The 23386-nt window shown below is 38.0% G+C and overlaps 1 protein-coding gene across 1 annotated transcript in view; it reads right to left on the bottom strand.

The window, feature by feature from the left end:
• LOC124159611 (DNA excision repair protein ERCC-6-like) overlaps positions 1 to 23386 on the bottom strand; it is a 66702-nt gene that overhangs the window by 12239 nt on the left and 31077 nt on the right. The window contains exons 13-16 of the mRNA XM_046535535.1: positions 15757 to 15933; positions 11959 to 12096; positions 10589 to 10699; positions 1906 to 3049 (exon numbers count right to left, since the gene is read on the bottom strand). Coding sequence (XP_046391491.1) covers positions 1906 to 3049; positions 10589 to 10699; positions 11959 to 12096; positions 15757 to 15933 — 1570 coding nt within the window. The remainder of the gene's footprint in view (positions 1 to 1905; positions 3050 to 10588; positions 10700 to 11958; positions 12097 to 15756; positions 15934 to 23386) is intronic.

Here is a 23386-nt window from a genome sequence, read left to right as displayed (position 1 = left end):
CAAGGATTAGGTGGGCGTGCCGCAGACAATTATCGCAACATTGTTCACACTTTACACATTGCCTAAATTATATGAAAAATATGTTTATTAGACAGGAACATTTCAAATAATAGACTATTTTAGACCTTTGTGATCCATCTCACGATCAATCATTGCGCCAGTGAAAGCAGTTGATTTAGGCATAACATGCACATTGCTCTCGTGAATACGTGTACTGGAAATGGCATTTGATGGATAAAATTTTTTACATCTGACAGAAATCTATAATAGCAGTGTCAGCAGCATAGCCAGGAAATTTATTCGGGGAGGATACAAAACCAGGGGGGGAAATTTTTAAAAAATAGGGTACTAAGTAATGGGTTTTAAACTAATTTTAACACTTTTCATAATCGAAAAAACTTCATTTGTTAAAGAAATATTTTGTAAATTCATGATTTTTCAGTACTTTGTTTATGACTATATTACAGGGGGTGGGGGGGGGGGGGGGGTCTGTACCCTCTGCTCCCCCTCTGGCTAAGCCACTGAGCAGTGTGAATGCCGAGTGGAAAGCAAACCTTTTTTAGCGAGGTGGCGTGTTCCTTTAGGATATTTGAAAGCAATATTAGTCGAATCCACAATCAACAAAGTTTCTCTATAAAGCACTAGTATTCCTGTAATCAGCTAAAATCTTGTTTGAATCCTTTAACGAATATCATAATTACATGCCAAAATCCTGGGACATAGCAACCTAGCCAAACATTCCAGCATTGATCGTTTTCCCGCATTCACCGTATTTTCGTCCATCCCCCTGAAAAACGATAGATCGAGGTTCCACTGTATAGATTCTAAGTGGCACACCACTTCTGGAGGAGCAAATGCAGACTAGGGAGCCGGTGACAGGTATATGGTCAAGATACAGTGATACATTTGGAAAAGTACCCAAAGTCACCGTAGCAAACACCGTTGAAGCAGAAGTGGAAGCTTATTTATCAGAGATGAATACACCACCAAATTACTTCCCTGGGAAATACTGGGAGACTTGAATCTCCTACTTAAGGCTGAAAGTAGTAGCGAAAAAGTTTCTTGCCATACCGCCATCCACTGCGTACGGTGAAAGACTTTTTAGTTTGGCAGGAAAAATATGTGATGTAAAACGCAACAGGCTTGATCCTGACAGAGTGAAGATGCTTTGCTTTCTGAGCAAAAATTTAAAATTTTTTAAAGGGGATTAAAGTTGTGATACATTATTGATAATGATAAGATATTTACAATAAAAGATAGATATTAAATGAGATGCTTTTATTTTAGATTTAAACATAAGTGCTAATATTCTAAAGTAATACCTATGAGATAACACCACTTTTCAGGTATGTTCTGTTTTGAAATTTAGCTATTATATTTTAATTACATAGTGATAATATGAAAGATGCTTTTGTCAACTGATTCTTTCGAAGAGTAATAATTTTTTAAGCGGTTGTCTAGTTGCCTGGAATTAAGTGATATTTTTCTTGGAGCCTATGGCGTCAGAATTGATAGAATGGGTATCAGTAGAATCGGAATCGAAATGTCAGACTGGAATTGGGATCGGAATCGTTAAAATTTTGGAATCGACCATCACTAGTAAATACACTCCACTTATTTTGCATATGCCACTAGTAAATACACACCAAAATATGCCATCAACATCATTAGATAACATAATAGAAACTTAAGAGTACATCACTGCAATTCATTAATTTTTTGAGGGCCCCAAGTGCCAAACTCAGGGGCCGTTCTCACTAAATCACCAAACATCCTATCATCAAAACTATGAATAGAGTAGGCACAGTATTTTCTTCTGATTTTAATAACCCTCATTGGATATGGATACATACTGAATAAGATTAAGATAGGAAAAGCAATAAATAGAATTAGAAAACAACTTACCAGAATTAGAAAACAACTTTTTCAGCACATAGTCATCTTGACTTTGGTTTAATTCTTCATTGTCTTCCTCATCAGCAGCAGATGACTTGGATGAAGGCTCACCAACACTAACTAAGTGAGCCACTTTTTCTCCCTCAAACACACAATCTTTCCTTTTATGTTTGTGTTTCTTTTTCTTCTTCACATAATCACCATTACCTCGTTTACACTCTGATTGGTGTTGAATATCTTTATCATCTGGAACTATCAGTTTCTTTTTTATACAAGCTTTTCCTACCTTCTCTTTTGAGCCACTGGAATGCCTACTAAGCAAGCCAGCTTCCTGATTAGAGTTCTTATTTGAAGTGCCAGCCTGACTCTTTTTCATTTGCTGACCAATTTTTTCACTTAAGTTCTGAGCCAATTTTTTCATCATTTCAATTTTTTCCTTGGAAAACGTTACCACTTTATCACTGTCTTGACAGTTTTCTACACTTTTCACATTTGAAAATGTAACAGTGTTATTATTATCTTGATCTTTTTCTTTACCCAAATTTTTCTCATTAGAAGGAGATTCAATGCCTACCTTCATTCCACTGCTCATGGATATTGGATTTATTCGTTGCAAGGGAGATGCACATTTCTCAGAAGTACTACGGAGTGATTTACCTTTCTGATGCTCATTAAGTTTTCTCTTTTCAATACTAATATTCTGTTTTGATATGTTGCTATCACTTTTCCTCTTCTTTGCAGAAGGTGATGATGAAACATGAATTTCAGATCCTGTGCCAGCAAAGATTGCTGAAGTCTCTGTTTTTGCTCCACGTCTTCCTAAATCATCTCCATCTTCCTGAAGAGTAAACAATTCATACAAATCATTTGATTTAAAAAATCTTCGCCTCTTAGGGTCGCGCAGCACTCTGTCAGTCAAGAACTGTTTAAAAATCTGTCGATGATATATCTTTTCTTCAATGGTACCAGCTGTAACTAATCTATACACAGTCACGTGACGTTGCTGTCCTGGACGCCAAGCTCGTTCACGGGCTTGAGTGTCAGTGGCAGGATTCCAGTCAGGGTCATAAATGAGAACTCTGTTAGCTCCAGTTAAATTAACTCCTAATCCACCAACACGAGTTGTCAGCAAGAACACAAAGTGAGAAGGATTCTGAAATTATAGAGAATAAATATTAAACAGTATAACATTGTAGTTTGAGCTCATATTCAAAGAATGTCACATAAGAGTTCATTCACTCATAGTTTGAGGCCCATGAAAGTGGTTTTATTTTTTGCTAAAATTAGTTTTAAAACCATGTGATTTCGGTCTTAGAAAATTTTGGCGGTGTTATTATAGTGCTACAATTTTTCCACGTTTACAGGAGTTTTATTATTTTATGGTACACGTTTCATGAATACTTATAATTTTATTAAGCATTTTTCATAACATTTAACACACTTTCTATTGTATAGAGCGTTCCACATTTAGTTGACAGTATGGGCTCTTATGGAGAATCGTTTCCCATGTTAATCTCCATACGGCCGGGAGCGCGGTGTTGTCAATAACAGCACGAAAATTAATGTTGCGTTATGCACTGATTAAAAATTGCATTCTAATATAGAAAGAGATACTGCATTCATTGGTGCCAATAGTTTTTCGATAAAAATTATAACAAAACCTATAAAAAACATTTCGTTAAATTTCCGTAAGAAATGTGTATTTTTTTACTTTATCTTCTTCTCGCAATTTCTGCCTGACCGTTGTCTGTATTGAGTTGAATCTTCTGCAAAAAATTCTTCACACTATTTTCTCTTTGAAAGTCTTCACCAATTGTACAAATATTGAGTTGAAATGTTGTTATGCCGACGTAACACCCTTTAGGACAAGAAAATTTTGATTTTTGCAAGGTAAAAAGTAGTCGCTTACTAACTTACGTTCCTTACGTCGTAGGTCCCTATATGCTGCGTATCGAATGTGAAGAAACTACAAGGTTATTTTTGGTGAAAAAATCATTAACTTAAATCAATTCTGAAACGAGTTACAAGGTTTTGATCTTAAGAAAAAATATTACGGTGCCGCTGGGCCGGGCTTCTTGCTTTTTCTTGCGTGCAGAGGGAAAATTCTCGGGCGGAAAAGGAGTTTTTTGTCAATGCATACTATGAAATGTATTTATCTATTCGTTTGATATCCTGAACAGAGAATACTCATACGTCGTAACAGCAGTGTTTTTATCTGAATACATTGATACACGAAAGTAAGCAAACGGCTTGGAAATAAGACGCTTTCGCCTTGGCTGTTTAGGTCCCATTGTGGAAACCAAGAAAAAGAAAATCTCATAATCTGCGCGAAACACTACCCCATCCAATGCACGCCTTTTACAAAGGGGGGCTTGAGTTTTTTCTGAGTTCCTTTCATAGGTTACCATAAAACCTGCACCAAAAGTGACCCTAGCCGAAGGGGCCGTGGGAAGAATTTATGAAGGCGTTCAGTTTGTCATTGCATTTTTTTGGAGTGAACAAGTGTTGTGTGGTCTGCTGAATTTGAGAATTGTGAAGTGTGTTTTACACTTATCTTTGCTGTAACACGCCCAATCAATATGTCCGATACAAAGAAGAGGAGAAAAGGTGAGAAGCTCATAAGCCGCGAAAGACAGTTGGAGCTCAAAGTCTTCTCGTACTTATCTCTCAGTATTAGTGAGGCCTGCCGAGAAGCTTCGAAGGCTACTGGGTGCTCGGAGTCTACTATTTATAGAGTTAGAAAGGAAAGCTCCCGTGGTCCATTGGTATCTCCTTCAAAAACTAAAGAAATTAGACAGCCTTACAAAAATTCGAGAGCAGTGATTTTCGACGGTTTGGTGAGATCGGGAATTAGGAGGAAGATACATGAATCCTTCGTGAAAAATATTCCTCCAACTTTAAAATCCATCTTAAACTCGGTAAATATGGATAGTATTCTCCCAGATTACAAAAGGACAACACTATACCGTCTTCTTTTGGACATAAGCTTCGTGTACGAACGCAGAGGGAAAAGAATCATCCTTGTCGAAAGGGATGATATTATTCGTTGGTAGCACAATTAATTATTTAAGGCAGCTAAAAAAATATCGTCGCGAACACAGGACGAGTGTATTCACAGGCGAAAGTTGGATTAATGTTGGACAAATAGTGAACATTAGTTTGCGAAACAAACAATTAGAAAATCCCCGTCAAGATTTCCTTGCTGGACTAAATACTGGGCTTGGCCCCCACTTCCCGAGGAGGACGATTTGCAAGTATACATGCAGGAACGGAAAATGGGTTCATAAAAGGAGCATCGCATGTGTTTCTGTACAAAAAGAACTCAATGGATGATCATGAAGAAGTGGCTGGCGAGTGTTACGAGAGATGGTTTGAGCACTCCCTTCTTGCAAACTTACCCGATGGATCAATTATAGTGGTAGATAATGCCTCTTATTACTCAAGGAAATTGGAATCCTTGCCTACTACAAGGTGGAGGAAAGAGAACATTAAGGAAATTAGCTTTGAAGATGTCAGCTTGAAAAAGATCTTTAACTTATAATAAACCAAGTACGGGAAAATTTTGAATAATTATAGATTGATGATGTCTTATACAACATCGCCTTTCATGTAATACTAGCCAGAGCCAAAAAATATTGCATAATATGGAAGGAAAAGAAATTTTGTCTCATTCAGGAGTGACGATAATTTTTATTATCCTTCAATTTATTGTTATTTTTTACATTACAGATAATTCATTATTCAGCTTGTGCATTGAATAAGTACGTGCATAAAATAACAAAAGACTTTTCCTTTTATATTGCAGCAAAGGTATTGTAATTTACGCTAAAAAATTCCTTAATTTACGCCGTCTTTCGTGCGATCCCTAACTCCTTTTTGAACTAAACCATTTTGGCGCTCCATTATGTGTGGTTGCATACGCTGTTAGGATGCCTGCCGGCAAAGCGGAAGCTTGGCAACACTGTTATCCATAAGGCCCGTACTGTCAACTAAATGTGGAACGCTCTATACAAAATTTCTGATAAAACTAAAAGAAGGAAATGGTACAAGTTATATTGGTTCGAGGTATATGAATGGTTCTAGTAAGTAGTCTTGGCAAATACGATCGGGAAACAGCAAATCCCCACTACCTTATATTGTATACTTCAAGAGCCAATCCAGAATTTTTGGATTGTCAAGTTTCTCTACACTAAATAAAGCATTTAAAAATGATTCAGTAGCAGCATAGAGTAAGTATATTCTAGAGGGCTCACAGCATAGGCGGAAATCGCATTGACAGCTTTAATTCTCAAAGAGCAGATAGATGGCCCCAAAGTGGCGAGCAAGAGGTGAGAGAGGCCACGTTCAAGGTCGCTTCTGTCCCTCGCCTTTCCCCTTTCCTTCCCGCCCTCCCCTCTTCCTAACTCTCTGTCTCATGCACTTCAAAGATTGCACTCTGAAAGCCAAGAGGAGAGAGAGAAATCAACTCACTCGTAATACTTTTTAGGGATTCAACGTCATTCAGGAGACTTTATATTAAGTTGTTGAAATATTTGTTCGATATAGGAGAATTAATGTATGAAAAAAAAATTAACTGGCAATTACCCAGAAAAAAACTCTGCTCTTTCGTCTCTACCATCTTAAATAAGATTAGACATTAAATAGTTCTTTACGTAGGTTGAAGCTGATAAAGATAGCTCCATAAGCTATCTTCTTCATTAATTATCAATTTTTGTTAATTGGATAAATATATTTACACCAATGGAAATGTTTCCTCGGAAAAAAATGAAATTTCGATTGCCAAAAAAAAATCGCTACGCCTCATCGTTGCTAGCAGAATGTGTCTCTATGTCTATGAATTGCCATATTTTTCTTGTGCCGCAACAACTTACAATCGGAACATGCAAAAATAATCCATTTGATATTGCTGTATACATGCTCACCACGTAAACTCCATATTTCATTTTTCGCCCCCTGGCAGAAGGGATTCATATCTCGACGGCAAGAATTTAAGCAATGAGTGAATCCAGGCCCAGTTACAGCTGCTATTTGTTTTACCTTTCAGAACCTCAACTAAATGTAAACGGACTTACGCTTAAAACAAAACTTTCCTCAGACGACAATGCGTCTTGTTATTGACAAGACCACGATTATCACAACTATGATCAAAATAAGGTCTCAAGGGAAGATAAAATCATACATTAGATGATCGCCGCCACCACACGTAAGACCCGAAGTAGAAACTCAGTAGAGCCGAAAGAACCCTTTTCATTTTAGACGTGGTAACATAATGGGCCATTATTAGAGATACGTGAAAATCGCACTTTCATTTTTATTCTATCGCACTTTCAAAAACAGTTTATCGCATTTTGCAGCGTCTATTTTTTATTTTCATAATGAGGCAGATGACGATAAATGTTGTGAAACACAGTTATATGACAAAATACAGAATCTTTTAAATAATTATGTTGTAGAACAATAATAAATTAAGGAAAAGGATATATAGTGGTGGAGGTATAGCTTTCCCGCACCCACTTGTAGTTCATGGCCACGTAGAGTCCCAGCCAACTAGCAGATGGCCAGTCGCTCACATGCTTTAAGCGGTGAGTGTCGGCAGAGCATTTAAACTGTGCTCGGCACAAAATGTACGAATTTTGCCATTGAAAAGGCAAATTTTCATAAAAATATCATAAAAGTCCAGTCATCGTATCTATGTCGCATTCATTTGTGCACATCGCATCTATATCGCATTTATCGCATATGCGATTTTCACGCATATGCGATACTCATTACTCATCCGCTGAATTTCCGTAAAGAGGCTATGACCGTTAGCAAAAGGCAAACAGTGCAACATTGTTTTTCAGTATAGAGATCCAATCTTGAATTCCTATTTTATTGTAATATTTCGGCACTTACTGTTGTAAATAACATTTACACTTCACCAAAGTGGGGTAATTCATAACTTAAGTTCTGAAGCACACTATGTGAAAAATTTCATTCATTATGTTGATCGTTCAATGAAGCGATGAACATAAGTAGGGTTTATGCTGTCTCTTGAAGCGAAAAAATCTTCCCTCACGGAAAATTCTTCCTCGTCAGAAAAACATTCTCACCTCGCCAACCTATCTAATGGCAAAACCGTCTCCTTGGGAGGTGGGAGCTTTCAGCCCAGACTCAGGCCAGTAAGAAAAGCCTGACAAGGTGTGATCATTAAAAATTCATAACTTCCCTTGTAATCGAGATAAAGGTACAATTCTTTCACCAAAAATAAATTTATAGTTTTATCCAAATTTCATACACAGCATATATATGGATCTATATCGTCAGATACGAAAGTTATTTAGATAAGAAAGATTGATTTTTACCCTGCAAAATTCCAGATTTTTAGTCCAAAATATATATAAACAAGCATAACAACGTTGAAACTCAGTTATGAACAAATTAAAGTTTACCAATATGGAAAAATATGCACAATTAACGTTTCCTGCAAGTTTCAACTTAATACTCAGAAGTCTGCCAGCAAATGGATTAAGAATATAAACTTGGAAAAGTCAAGTTAGTTGACGAAATTCAAGGAAATATTTTTTATAACAATTGTTATACACAAAATCGACTAACCATTGTCTCCACTAAACGTAGCGACCCTTTCTACTTCAGAATATATTTTTAGACTTGTGGAATGAGCATATTCAAAAAATTGCTCCTCGCCATCTGATTACTTGTTCCAGAACTACAACAAAATCGTACATGATTTTTGTACATGTGGTGAGCCCTCTACATATACTTACTCTATGGTAGTAGCAACAACAAGCTCCTCTCTTTGACTGAGTGACTGTGTGTTTAAATGATAGCTGTCGTTTTGATGGTCCCCTTTCTTTCGCCCGTTTATGTGTATCACTCCTGATGTGCTTCAACAATGAGTCACATATTTCAAATTCAAATATTTTGTCGCAAAATTTGCCCAGTAATGCTGTCTTTCACATAAAATCCTTCTGAGCTGAATTCACTTTCCCTGGTATGAGTGGTAATACTAGCTTTTGGCATTTTAAAATTCTTTTCCTTCATTCCATATTTAAAGCTGGAACCACGATAAAAAAACAGTCCAACTGCAAAACACAACCACTCACAATGGTGTTTTCAAACTGAAGGCTGGGTAGCTACGATATAAACAGAGAACTGTATAACTTACAAATTGGCTGAAATGTTTCATGTCATGGGTTCCCTTTCGATACCCCTCACCTAGGCGTTGAGGGAAGGTAGGACAGGAGCTAGATACAACAAAATCGCTTAGTTTTGATTACAGCTGTTGCCCATTGATCAGAAAAGGCAGTGAAAGAAGCATGCATAACTAAAAATAATCAGATTCAAAGAAACTTGAAAAATTATTTCCCATTTATAAATCCTGAAACATCTAGAAGGAGACGCTTTCTCACCTGAAGAATAAGATGTTAGATTTGGCCTATGTCAAAATGATTTTTTTTGCACTGAAGCTCAGTGGAGAACCGAATATCTGACAATCTTTCCGCTAATAAGGAGAACCCCCTCTCCTCCTATCCTTTCTGTTCCTTACTTCCCTTCCCCCAACTGCTAGCGCTTCGTGATTTCAAATAACCATAAGTGTCAATGGATGTCTTTAGATGAATTGAATCGTGCAGCTGACTGCACGGCACCGTTGACAGCTGCTGTGGTCACCACGGCACCCATTTCAATCCGGCCCGGCGGTGCGCCGTCTACAGTGTGAAATACAGGCAGTCCTATATTGAGGCAGCTTTCACACGAAACAACTTTTTGCCGGCCACCGTTCATGTCACGACCCCGTGAAATTCAGGACGCTTTCAGATGAGACGATTCTCTGCCACGCTGTGGGTCATGCCGTGAACGGCAGCCCGTTCCCAACCACAGACCATGTTTAAGTCAACAGAATTGTCACATTAGACCCGCAATCAAGGTATTCCTGAACAAGTTATCAAGAACAAGATTCAGCACGACAAATCTTGGAATAATTTTCAAGCAAAATTGCATTAACCGTTAGGCTGTGGGAGTGTAGAATTTTAGCTGCCAGCCAGGGCAGAAGAGACCCCCAGTGCTAGCGGCACCCCCTGCCACAAGGGCTGGTCCGGTAGAGTTAAGTCCCTTAGCGATCCTTATGGTGAGGGTAAGTGCCCACATGCAAGATAACCGGGTAGCAATAAAATTTTTGGGCAAATGTCGCAGTCAGCGTGCAAAAGGTATAAAAACATTCTCACACTCTAAGGGTTGAAGTTGGCTTGGGAAAAAATGATCACAATAATAAAAATTTGTACAAGGGTATTAAAGAGAAAAGATAACAAAATCAAGGGTGAAGGTTCAGTTGGAATTGGAAAATAAGGGAAATTTAACTGTGCATGGACTGATGTCAAAACATTTACCATCAATGCATAATTTCAAATTGATTCAACTATGAAGTTGATGGTTGACATTGATGGATGATGACTTCATGAAATTAAAGACCCATTCATAAGACCCCTACATATTTCACTTCACCATAAAGTTAATATTTAAGTTGGTGCCACTTATGATCCAGGCATAATCATTTATCCCTTTATACTTGAGTCAATACAATAATTTACTTCTTTCATGGATATCATAAAAAATACCATGAGATCAAAATATATTTTTTTAAAGACAGCAAATGAAATGCTTACTGTGTAAAAATATGGGTTAAATATTTTACCTTATTGAATTCATTTATAAGTGGTTGTCTAGCGCCAACACTGGTAGATCCATCAAGTTTCAGGTAAGTATACCCTTGCTTAATTAGGAAATTCTCCAAAATGCACATCATCTAAAAAGATACAACATTACAAAATTATGACTCAGCAGCATCAAAGTGAAAATTATATCTATAGGAAATCAAAGGTTTAATTTCTCAAGTCCACAGTTAACTCAGCAATAAACTTCATAAATTTATTGGCCTAAGTAAGATGGCGAAAAATGAAATGGTTGAGGATTTACAAAACATTAGTAAAACATTCATGAATTTCAATCATCAAAAATAAATAATTCAAATGTAGTCATATGAATTATCATTATCAAAATAAAAATATTACTTTAGCATTATGTATCTAGGTTTATACAAAGTCTCCACTTTCAGTTTCCTGACTTTTCCCTTAATTTCAGTCAAAATATTTTAAATTTCCGTAACATAATAAGGGTTTTTAATTCCCTAACATTTCCTGACTGGTATGTACACACTGGTTGGATGTATAGGATGGATTTAAAATCTTTATTCATTTAGTTTAAATAAATATGCAGAATGAAATGCCGAGGAAAATGTTTCACAGATGCTAAAGAAATCAATAAATTTTATTTACAAATTATTCAAAGGCATAAGTTTTCAGTGAGTGAGTCTACAAAAAATCATTTCAATAGAACTCTACATATGTGAGAAAAAAAGGCAAAAGGCTAAATTTAGGCAAACCTAACATGATCGGGTTCAACCCCTCCATATCATTTAGACTCATTCCGATTCTACACATACTTATGTAATCCACCAGCTAAGTGCGTAAAACCTCTAAACAGTTACTTACAATATAACAGCCATAGTTTTGATTTTTATTTACCTATTTTACAAAAATCAAGTAAATAATTAGTTAATGAATATAATTAATCACTATTCAGTATATTACGGGATGTGCAAATTTTTCAAAAGATCTTCTAAAAACATCTGCACAAAAAAAAGATCTTCTTCTTTAAGGACTACATAGTGCAGACTGAAATGATCCAGACGAGTAATGTACAGGCTGAATTGATCATTCTCTTTCCACTTCCTTCAGATGTCTCATGTGTCTATCTTGTGTTGCATGCGACAACAACATTCATACCTATTTGTCAAGTTCATTACTTTCAGTAATTACTTTCCAGACAATGAGCATAAATGCATGTGATTTGCTGGTCTTGACCATTACAGCTAGTCCTGATAGCTCTGTTGTCATTACTTGAAGAAGCTTTCAAATTATTTGACCAAAAGCAATTGACAGCTTCACCAAATTACAACTTCAGATTATGAAATGTACTGAAATATAATAAAAACCACATTCTAACCTGCCTTCCCTGAGTGAAAAGTAGAACTCGATGGCCTTGCCGATGCCATATCCTAAGCAAGTTTTCAACAACAATCATCTTCCCTGACTTTTTCCAATAACCATAGCATTCTTCTTCAGGAATGACGTCTTCATTGTCCTAGAATTGTCAAAAAAGTAGCTGATGAATCAACCTGAATTCAGAACATGAAAATATTTGTGAATCAAAACACTACAATTCTATTTATACAAGGAGGTCAACAGTACCAACAATGAGGAATAAAATTCTGCATAAAAATACAAATTGTAAATTATTAGAGAAAATATATATTTTTTAATTCAAAGTACAGTGAAACCCTAACATAGGCAAATTGTCACACTTTGATTTTGCTATGATGTGGTCACAATTTGGAACATATTTCATATTCCCCAGAAATCCATATTAGCAGTTACCCTCGGAGATTAACTTCTGTCGTCAATCTTCAAGTAACCATCGAAGTCAAGTTCAACAAACGAAACATGAGGCATTCACAGGTGATTAAGGAATGAATTAGCACCATTAGATCAAATTTAATGCTTAACGCCTCTCACATTGAGATGACAACAGGGGAGCGAAACATTATGTGAAAACAAATCACAAAGCTTGTGAGTCAAAGGTCCCAGCGCTGCTTTTACAAAAGAATGCAGATGAAGAAGCGTCAACCAGTAGATTCAATTGACTTTTGCTTAAGTTTTATGCAACTATTCTTGTTGATGAACAGAAATTCCAAAAAGATACATTGTTTTAGGCTCTTGGATTTTTTGTTCATCCATCACACTACCAAGTTATAAATGCAATTGTGTGGTCAGTTAACTTGTACACAAAAAAAGAAAGTGATCAAAAAAAAAACCAGAAAAATTTATATTCCAAATTACCCTTGGTCCCATGTGTTCCACATCATCGTACTTCTGCAGTAGTCTAAATTTGCAGGTGAGATCATTTGATCTTGTGATATGGTGACCAACTTGCTACAGAAGTATTTAATGTTTGAAAGAAGTGGATTTATTTTCTGTAGGTATTAGGAAAAGTTTTACCAAACAATCCATCCTGGGGCGGAATTCTGTACACCGTACCGACGATTGTCGGTGTCGGTAAGCCGGTCCTACCGATAAGTCTCGGTACGAGCGATTCAGGAGACACGTTTTACCGACGATTGTCGTTATCCCACCGACAGTTGTCGGTAAACCCGTCGGTACATACCGACGATTTCAAAACGCTCGGTAGGACCTACCGACAAATTTTTAGCAACATGGCGGACTTTTGTTTACACTATTCGGCCTAAGCTGACGATTTTAAATCATAATCTACGACGCTAGATCCGTGGAAGCGCACTAATTGTATGTTATTTATAATAAAAATGATTGATTAAACACTTGAAACGTAAAATTTACATAGTGGGAGCAGTATTTAACTTTACCAATGTTACACGTATATTACATTATGCGTTCCAATAGCGTAAGGTATTTTACATTATAAATATTCCGTAATTTTAAGTATGTAACGTATTGCTTTGCTTTTGAATTACTCACAACAAGACACGATAGGTATCTATTGTTGATTCGTAAAGTTTGGATCCGAAATTAATTTATATTTTCAATAAAAACGAATGCCTATTGATGCACTTCCAATGAAATATATACGTGGACATTTCGTTCACTTTTATATTAACTTCAATACCCTATGTGAGCGTCTGAGAATGGGGTTTATAATGAAAATAACTCTCCTACCTTCGTAAGTACTCTTGAGAGCATCAGACAGCAACGACGAAATAGAAAAAGCATATTGCTACTATATTTTACAAGAATATAAATGGCATCACTTAACTCCTCTCACTCTTTGACGTCGTTATCGGTGCACAAAACTTCCCGTAAAATCAATGCTGAATTTACTTCACCATACTAACCAAACACCGTACGGGACTTCAAGATAGATTTTCATTATTACTATAAGAGCACTGAGTAGGTACGTACCGTGTATTCCATCGGTAGAAAGGGGCAAATAAAAAGAATGATTGCACGAAACAAGGAAACATTTAATGAATTATTCATCATAAAACTACAAAAATTTAATTTCAACACGAGAAAACCTTTATACTTCCAACGGTATATCACAAATTAACACTGATCAAGCATATTTAGTCAAAGTCATGTCAACGCAAAGTTTGAAATAACACACAAATGGTATCAAAATGCAAATGTTAACACTTCCAAATAGATAGCGTAAAGTATGTCACTCAAGTTCACAATCACAACACTTGACGCGATGATACTCAATGATACTGATGATACCTTCCGTGACATCCGCGGAATCTCGGTGTTTTTCTCAACGAATGTATTTTAAATAGCCCAAAATGTATATTCAAGCGACAAAAATGTTTTCTAATTAAATAATTACCCTTGTGGAAGTATCGGACTTACGGCAAACAATGAGGCAAACGATGTAAACAAGCCGTGGCTCAAGATGAAGGTACATTGTTATAATACTAATAAAAATAATTTCGTCACTGCTAATCCCAAGAATACAGTTATAATAAGCGTAGGTGAACAATTATGTAGCAGACAAAGTCCTCTTCAAGACAATTTTACTTGAAAATTCCAATACATTGAGCACCTAATGTTGCCGGTGTTCTTCTATCAATGACCGTTGAATCCTTGAATATAAAGGCTTTTTTACTTGGGCTACAAAAAATCCGATGGTAAATACAGCAAAATCTCGGAATACAAGCCACATCGCACCAACGGGAGTAAGAAATTGTGTTCGCAGAGTGATTAAACATCGTAAATATTTCACAAAGCAGTGATCAACTCTTTTTAACTTCTTCGCGGGCTGACGAATAACAGATGGCGTTTTCGGAGTCTCATTTGTTTAATGCAAATAAAGGAGAAATATGATTGGTCGAGGCGCCTAGCCTCGCGTGCGGGTGCCACTTTCGTACCGACAAAAGCATTACGTCACGAATTTGTCGGTTGCACCGACAATCTGTCGGTAGCGGGGTTTTGTGAATCACATTTCCATCGGTGCGACCGACGATCGTCGGTAGCTACCGACACCGACGATCGTCGGTATCCATGTACAGAATTCCGCCCCTGGATACCTCCTTTCCTCTCAACATTAACGTCATAATCTGATTTTGTTTCAAGACATGAATTTGTAAATATTTCCATAAATACATCCAATACATATATGACCCGAATGACAAAATTAAGGAAATCTTTTCATTCCAGATTCCTTCCACAAGGGTTAAGGCATCACAACATTCTCCTGCAGCCGTTTTACTCTATATTTACTCTTTACATGCATACCACCGTGATACCTCCAGTGACCTTGACAGGGCACCAACCTATATCATATTTTACACCACAGACGGAATTTCTCTTAAATACTGCCAAACAGGTACACTTCCTATGAAAATATCTACCACCCCAGTATTTTCTCTTCTTTCTATAAAAAACAAGTCCATTACAGTAATTCAGTGTGTTCCCAATTCCCAGCAATAGCCACTCAAATCAAAAGTACACCATTAGATTTTCATAGAATTTCACTCCATGGAGGTATGCTGTAAAAGGGTTTTACTGTAGTTGCTTTTTTGAAACATTACCATTCACTGGTGAAATCTTACTTACTTAATAAATTTCACCAATAATTAATGTTTACCACATATTGATAACCAGTTGTTTTTCATCAGTTTCTCACTAGTACTTCTAACAAGTAAATAATATTGAACGGTTCAATGTGCATAAAGCTACCACTACACAAGAGCTATAATCTAGAGTTCCTCACCCATTTGAAAAGCTTTGGCCCACCAGTATAAAGATGTGGATGGTTGCATATTTTTCGAAGATTAATCAGACCAACAAATATCTTCAAAGTGCCCGAGAGAATCCTATCAACATCTCCTGATTTTATGTATTCTCTATACACTTCCCGCTGCTCATCAGTCAACCGACAAAAAAGAACCTGAAAATAAGATCAAATGATACCTTAAGATATGAATTTTTTCAAAAAAAAAAAAAATGATTTACAGCATGATTAGAACTCACAACTTCAATTTTTTGGGAATGCATGCTTGGAACGATTAGAAAACTTTAATTTCAAAGTAACAAACCATATTTCTGTTTTTTATTTTCTCTATATTTCTAACGATGGCGCTCTGAAGAAAGAAGAGGATCGCGTGAAAGAAACCTTCAGACAGAATGGATATTCGGAAGCCTTCATCCATCGCCAGGCAAGAATTCCGAATAAACGCCTACCTGAAGATTGCGCGGAGAGAAGAGAGAAAAACAGGCCAGTGGCCTATGCCACCATCCCATACGTCGCTGGAACGTCTGAGAGAATTTCGCGTGTGCTGAGAAAAGCAGGCATCGTGACGCGCCACAGAGCATTAAAGAAGATGAGCGACTTGTTTCCATCTGCCAAGGACCGACTACATCCCCTCAACGTGGAAGGCGTTTATAGAATCCCGTGCTCATGCGGGAAATCTTACGTCGGGCAGACAGGGCGCTCCGTGACTTCTCGTCTCAAAGAACACAGCCGTGCGATATTACATCGTGACACGGAGAAATCGGCGATAGCGGAGCATGCCTACTCAGAAGATGGACATCGAATTTTAATCGACGAGACGCAGGTGTTAGCCCAAGAAAAATTTTATCATCGACGACTAATTCGGGAGGCTATTGAAATTGAAAAATGCCCCCAAAATTTCAACAGAGTGGACGGCGTTAAACTCAGCCAGACGTGGAAAACGATTTTCCGAAAGAGAAGACGACGAATATGTTACCAACAAGGTTATTCGCTAGACAAGAAGAGTCCGCTCGTCGCTCAAGGACAGGGGTGAGAGTTCTGCTGACGTCAACTCCGCCCCCCTCCCCCACTACTCCGGTGGATGGGGGAGGTGGACGAGTATATTAATTGACCACCGATTTCCGTAATTTCATTCATCGCCTGATGATGCGTCCTGCAATGGTTGCGAAAGCTTGCACGACAAAGCGCAACACGCAGCTGCACCCGGAAGCCATTATCAACGATTCCTCAAGCTTCATCATCAATTCCGTTCCCACCAAACATCGAGGATTCTTCACCGAGCCAGCTCGCAACTACTTCGAGCACCTATCTAAGAAACTTGTTGCAAACTAGACCATGTTGGGAAAAAACTGTTTGAGATCCATTTAGTACTTGCGAACTCTATGAAGAAAGATGATTTTGACCATCTCGACCGGATGACTAAGGGACACATGGAAGCCGTCACTGATGTCAGGAAGAAGAAACAACTGAAGAAAATCATGGCACTCAAAGCAACACGGACTCCTGACAAGCCTCTAGATGACACAAATTTCATAGTTAATCCACAAAAATTTCCACTATATACAGATTCTAAGTCAATGTTAGAGAAAGGACTAAATTTTGTCCTTGATGCCCACTAAAATTCCCGCTGAAGACATGATTGTGGAGTCGAGAGCGCCACCAGCCACCTACCTCCAGATGAGGCAGAGGTTGTATGACAGGACACATGCCACATCTTGAGGAACGTGACTTCCCAACATCAGAGAGCCAACGCTGCCAAGAGAGAGAGAGAATGGCTCCAATAAACCTTTGAAAGAATGAGGACTTTATCATCTTACTAGCGGAATAGGGGGAATTCATCCGTAATATTAAACAAAGAGAACTACATTAAGAAGATAGAAGAGATCATAAGGGATGGCCCATACCGAAAATTAGAAAGTGACCCATGTCCCACTTCAAGAGAATGACCACAGAAGCCATCAAGAAGCAAATAGGGGATCCTGAAGTGAGAAAGAAGCTAGTAACCTTGAATTTATGGTTTGCCCAAAATAAATAAATAAGATAAACCACTAAGACCTATCGTTAGCACCATAAATGCCCCATCGTACAAGCTGGCCAAATACTTAGCAAAATTACTGCAAACAAAAGTAGAGGAAGCTCAACCTTACGTAAAGAACTCGCAACATTTCCTACAAATCATAAAGGACGTACAGATCAACCGGGAGGACATTCTCATCAGCTTTGATGTCACCTCACTCTTCACGAATATACTTGGAAAAGAGGAGGTCAAACTAATAGAAGATAAGTTTGACAAAAGCATTGCTTCTCTGACATTAATTTGCCAGCACAGCACATTCTTCTGATGGAGAAACAATTTTTATTAACAACTTTCAGAGATGGTGATGGGATCTCCCATCCCTCCAACAGTGGCGAACATTAATATGGAGCACTTGGAAACAGTAGCACTCAAAAATGCAGAGCATAATCCTAAAATTTGGCTCAATACATAGACGCCACTTTTATCATTTGGACGCATGGTCGACAGAATTAGAAGAATTTTTTAAATATTAAAATACCCTTAATAGCCACTTTAAATTCACTATGGAAATAGAAGAATCAGGAAAACTGCCATTCCTTGATGTCTTGGTGGAGAAGAATGACAACAGAAGCCTAGGCCATGCCGTGTGTAGAAAACCAATGTCAAAATCTCGGTATCTCCATGCCAATTCTCATCACCACCCTGCTCAACTAAAAGCTATGATGACCTCACTAATTGAACGTTCAATCTGGCTGAGTGACCCGAAGAATCTATCTTCAGAAACTATGAAGCTGAAGTCCATCACACATCTTAATGGTTATGACAACGGAGCTATATCCCACAACATTAAAAAGATTAACAGCAAGGATAGCAAGAACACATCCAAAGACAGGCAATATCCTTCGGGAGTTTGACATAAAGGCAATTTTTAAACCACTAACCCAAGTAAGACACCTCTTGGGAAATGTAAAGGGCAGGACGCCACTTAACTTGGAGGGAGTGCACGAAATCCCCTGCGGAACTTGCCATAAGAAATACATCGGGGAAACAGTACGAACAGTCAACACTCGACTAGAAGAGCCATGAGGCCGTGCCAAGTAGGCCATTCGACTGGGTAATCTATGAAGTCAGTCGTAGCGGAGCACGAGTCCGAGGGACACGCGATTGATTTTGAAAAATCTAGAATCATCGCGAGGGTGAAAAATTTCAAAACCTGACTCATTCACGAAGCCAAAGAGATAAAGAAAAACGAAAATAATTTTAACAGAGATACTGGATTGAGAATTAGTAATACATGGAACCCAGTCATCCACAATATTTCTAAATCTTTCCCCTCCAGTCCTCACTCCTCACCCCCTCCGCCCACCTGAAATAAAAAGGCAGCAGACCAAATGCCAGCACCATTCCCTTGAAGAAATGACCAGCAGGCGGTCATGAAACGTCGGGGCAATTCCGATACACCACATGGCATACACCTGTATGTCTCTCTTTTGTGAAATATTTTGTGTATATCGGCTATGTAGGTTTTGGGAGATTCTTGATACAGTAGATTCCAGTTGATGGGTCCAACGGTTACTAGGGGCAGCTGCTTAATTGGGGCAATTCTCAAAGAACAGAACCCAATAGCAGAATATCCTAGAGTTTTCTCCGCTTAAATGGGACAGCATGCCGCTTTATTCTCATGAGTTGGCTCTATACTCATGACCGAATTAAACATTTTTCGTATCAGAATAAGTTTTTTTTTACATTCTCCTCCTTAATTTTAGTATTATTTTTCACAAGTGTACCTATTCTTGCCTTATTCTTTAAGATCTTTTAGTTATACTTAGTGATGGGTCGATTCCAAAATTTTATCGATTCCGATCCCGATTCCGATTCTGACATTTCGATTCCGATTCTACCGATACCGATTCCATCGATTCTGATGCCATAGGCTCCAAGAAAAATATCACTTAATTCCAGGCAACAAGAAAACTACTTTTAAAAATATTACTCTGTGAAAGAGTCAGTTGACAAAAGAATCTTTCATATCATTACTATGTAATTAAAATATAATAGCTAAATTTCAAAACAGAACATACCTGAAAAGTGGTGTTAAATGATAGGTATTACTTTAGAATATTGGCACTCATAATATGTCGACAATATATATATATCCAAACTACAGGGGAGAGCCCTGAGTACAGGAATTTACATAGCTGTAATAAAGAGTACTTACTACGTATATGAATCATGTAATATTTGGCCCTTTCAAATTCTCAAGCAGAAAATCCAATTATTCTACATGCTCAGCCAGCAGGTTTTGGCGTCTCCATGTTACAGTATTACTGCCTGCAGAAAATTGCCTTTTGCTACACATGTGTGTTATTGGGCAAGTACTTTCCCACCAAAATTGCAAGATTTTAGAGACTTCGGAATTTTTATTAAAAATTATATCAACGATTTGATGGATCTTGAATCTTAATGGAATTTAAGTGGACGAAGCGAACAACTATAGAACTAAACTTAGTTTTGTAGAGCCAATAAAAATGCTATACTTCTCACGTCATTCAATCAACCTTAAAATCTCTTGCTTCTTTTAAGTTCAAGAAAGAAACTAAACGCTACAAATGAATATTACATCGGACACGCAGTAATAAAAAAGGCTAAAAGAGCCTTGTGGTGTGAAAACTCCCCCTACCGCGACTCACCTCGGCGAGGGTGGAAAGGGAAAAAGGGTATCGCTTGTTACCTTTCACGGAAACAGTTCATTTTTCTCTCTCTTAAGCATGCTGACTTAATCTCTTCACTTTACTTCAATACCCGAGGCATATTTCTTACGCGCGGGATGGTTCCGAAAAATATCCAATCCTTAGTATTTTCACTCGAGTAATGCGCTAAATGGTCTAGTCGATCTATACATAATCCTTTTTAACATCCTCAGTTTAGTGTTTTCAGTCAATGAAGACGATTATCCATGCTTTAAATGACGATTTTCAGGACTAATGTTTTAAAAAACTTGAAAAATCGGCCTCAGTTACCGAGCCTCAGAGGTCCGCGGCGTGTAGGTCAGCCTTGACACGCGATTGAAAAATCGCTCTTATTTCCTTCGTCGCAAACTTTTTTTTCAAGATTTCTACTTAGTACTCTTTAGAAATCTCTACTTTATATTGTGGTTCAAATTTTCCGAGTTATATTTTTCGTAAACGAAAGATAATGTCTACTTAATGTCAAATTTCACGTGAAAAACGGGTCGGCCATTTTGCGTTGTAAAACCAGACAGATGAGAGCCAAAATCTTCAAAAGTCATCGTAAGTATAGGCAAAGCACCAGATCAAAGGAATATTGCGTTTTTTATTCCACAAAACTCATACCAACGCAAAACCACTTGGATAAATTCAAAGATTTTTTGAGGAAAAACGATATCTCGTGTGGCATTGAAATATTGGTCATATTTGGGCCTCTGTATCTCACTAAAGGTTCGCATTTATGTAAAATGGCATAGGAATCAATATTTGGTAATAATTTATGAGAATTTACGCTGAGTTTCAAGTCTCTATCCCCAAAAGGGTCATTTTGGACTTTATTCCAGCTTTTTCCGATTTCGGACCAGTGTGCGCGGGGTAGGAAGACGATCGGCCGCCGCAGCTGGCGTAAAGGTATTCGGCGCCCACGTCGACAACAACAATAGTGTATTCGGCAAGTTGAAACTACCAGGCCAAGGCATTAGAATGACTTATCGGCTTTAAAAACTGCATTATTACATGAGTTTCATGATAGCGCTTCCTGTCGGCAGATTGCTGGTCCTACTAGCCTCGAAAGCTGTTACCTTAACTACTCGACTCGACATCCGTAATGCTACTCGAAACGCTCGAGTCGAATACCAACTACTCGATCGACTTGAATTTTCGAGTACTCGCACATCCCAAGAAGGCATGTGTTTTGTTATTACGATTACGTGGCGCGAAAATTCAAATGACTATTGGAAATGCGGTCGTATATTTTGTTGTTTGAAGTACTGCTGGAATCGGAATCGATTTTTCGCCTTGGCAAGTACTCGTTTTCGATTCCGGTTCTTGGCCGAGAATCGAGGAATCGAAGAATCGAGGAATCGAACCGACCCATCACTAGTTATACTATTGGTTAGAGGATTTGGACCCTGAGACTTCATTCAGCGTGGCGTTCTTTTAAGAGGAAAGAACTCCTGTGGCGATATTTGGGCTATAGATGATAGAATAAAATTGGGATAGTGAGAAAGAAGTGGCGACACAGGTGGTTAGGGCTTACGAGCTGGTATGGGCCAATTTCTAGGGATTACTGACTGATGTCTTTGAGATGAACTATGCTACTTACTAAGAGCTTTTTGTTTGCGACATCTTGCACAAAATTCAACTGACTCATGTGGTCTATCCCCTTTCACCCATTCCCACTACACAACTATTGCTATCGCTACTATAAGATGTTGTGAGTGCATAGGAATGGAAATTGAGCAAACCGCCCAGGTTACTCGAGAATGTTTGTGCTGATGACATTAACAACAACGATGAAACGAGACTACCAAGCTGTATTACAGAGAGACACCAAATGGCTATCTTTGTTACAGTTATGTAGGACTATCAGGCTTCAACAAAGCAATGGATCACATCACTATTTTTTCTTTTTCAAATGTTTCAGAAACTGATTTAAAAAAAACTCTTCCGGCTATTGGAAAAGTGCTAAGACTCAGTGCTATAGAGGGTTAAGAATAAGCAGTTTACCAGTGGAGTACCACACCAATAGCAATGCATGGATGACTGCGAGCCTCTTATGCAATGGTTGACCAGTTAGGATAAAAAATTAGCACGAAAATCACGAAAGGTTCTAATTGTACTTGATAATTGTACGACGTATCCTAATTGCTATAGTGATTAAAAAATATTCAGCTGGAATTTTGCCCCCAAACACAACATCCTTGGTGCAAGCAATGGATATGGGGATAATTAAAAATTTGACAACACTTTGCTGTGGGAAATGTAGTCCAACATAGCACAATATCGGAAGAAACAAATGTAGCATAAGCGCATTCAAACAAGACGAGACGGACTGGAAACTTCAGGCAACGCTAACTGCGTATATCACATTGCTGTGCCTTTGCCCCTTCGTTTTCAAGGCAACGACGTCACATACAAGATCGGACGTGTTCTTCCCTTGCTCCTTCGCTCATAGCCTCGTAGCTTGAAATACGGAGGGGAGGGATCGTGCTCCTTCCCCTCGGCCTCTCCTTCAGCGCTCTTCACTTATAAGAATTTCCGATTACCTCTATCCACCATTTAGTGCAACCATGAACACACTCGTTCGAATTTTTTAAACCGCAGGTTTTGATACAAATATATTTTTCAGTTGCAAAAATCCTCATATTAGCGTCTGAAGATGATTTTTCAAAAATCAGGTCGTCAGCGTAATGGAAATTGCTCGGCAAGACAGATGTTGACTATTAACCAGGTATGTCCTTCAAAACTACGCGTTTCTATACGTTTGATAAGCAATTACTATATGCAGTTTCAATGCCGCGGGATGCCCACTCGTGGCAGTAAATTTAGCAGTAAAGTTAGCGCGCGCTCCGGAGCGAATCAC

Source organism: Ischnura elegans, chromosome 1 (genome assembly GCF_921293095.1).
Source record: "Ischnura elegans chromosome 1, ioIscEleg1.1, whole genome shotgun sequence".
NCBI classification, from domain to species: domain Eukaryota; kingdom Metazoa; phylum Arthropoda; class Insecta; order Odonata; family Coenagrionidae; genus Ischnura; species Ischnura elegans.
This window is presented reverse-complemented; position numbering and strand designations above follow the sequence as displayed.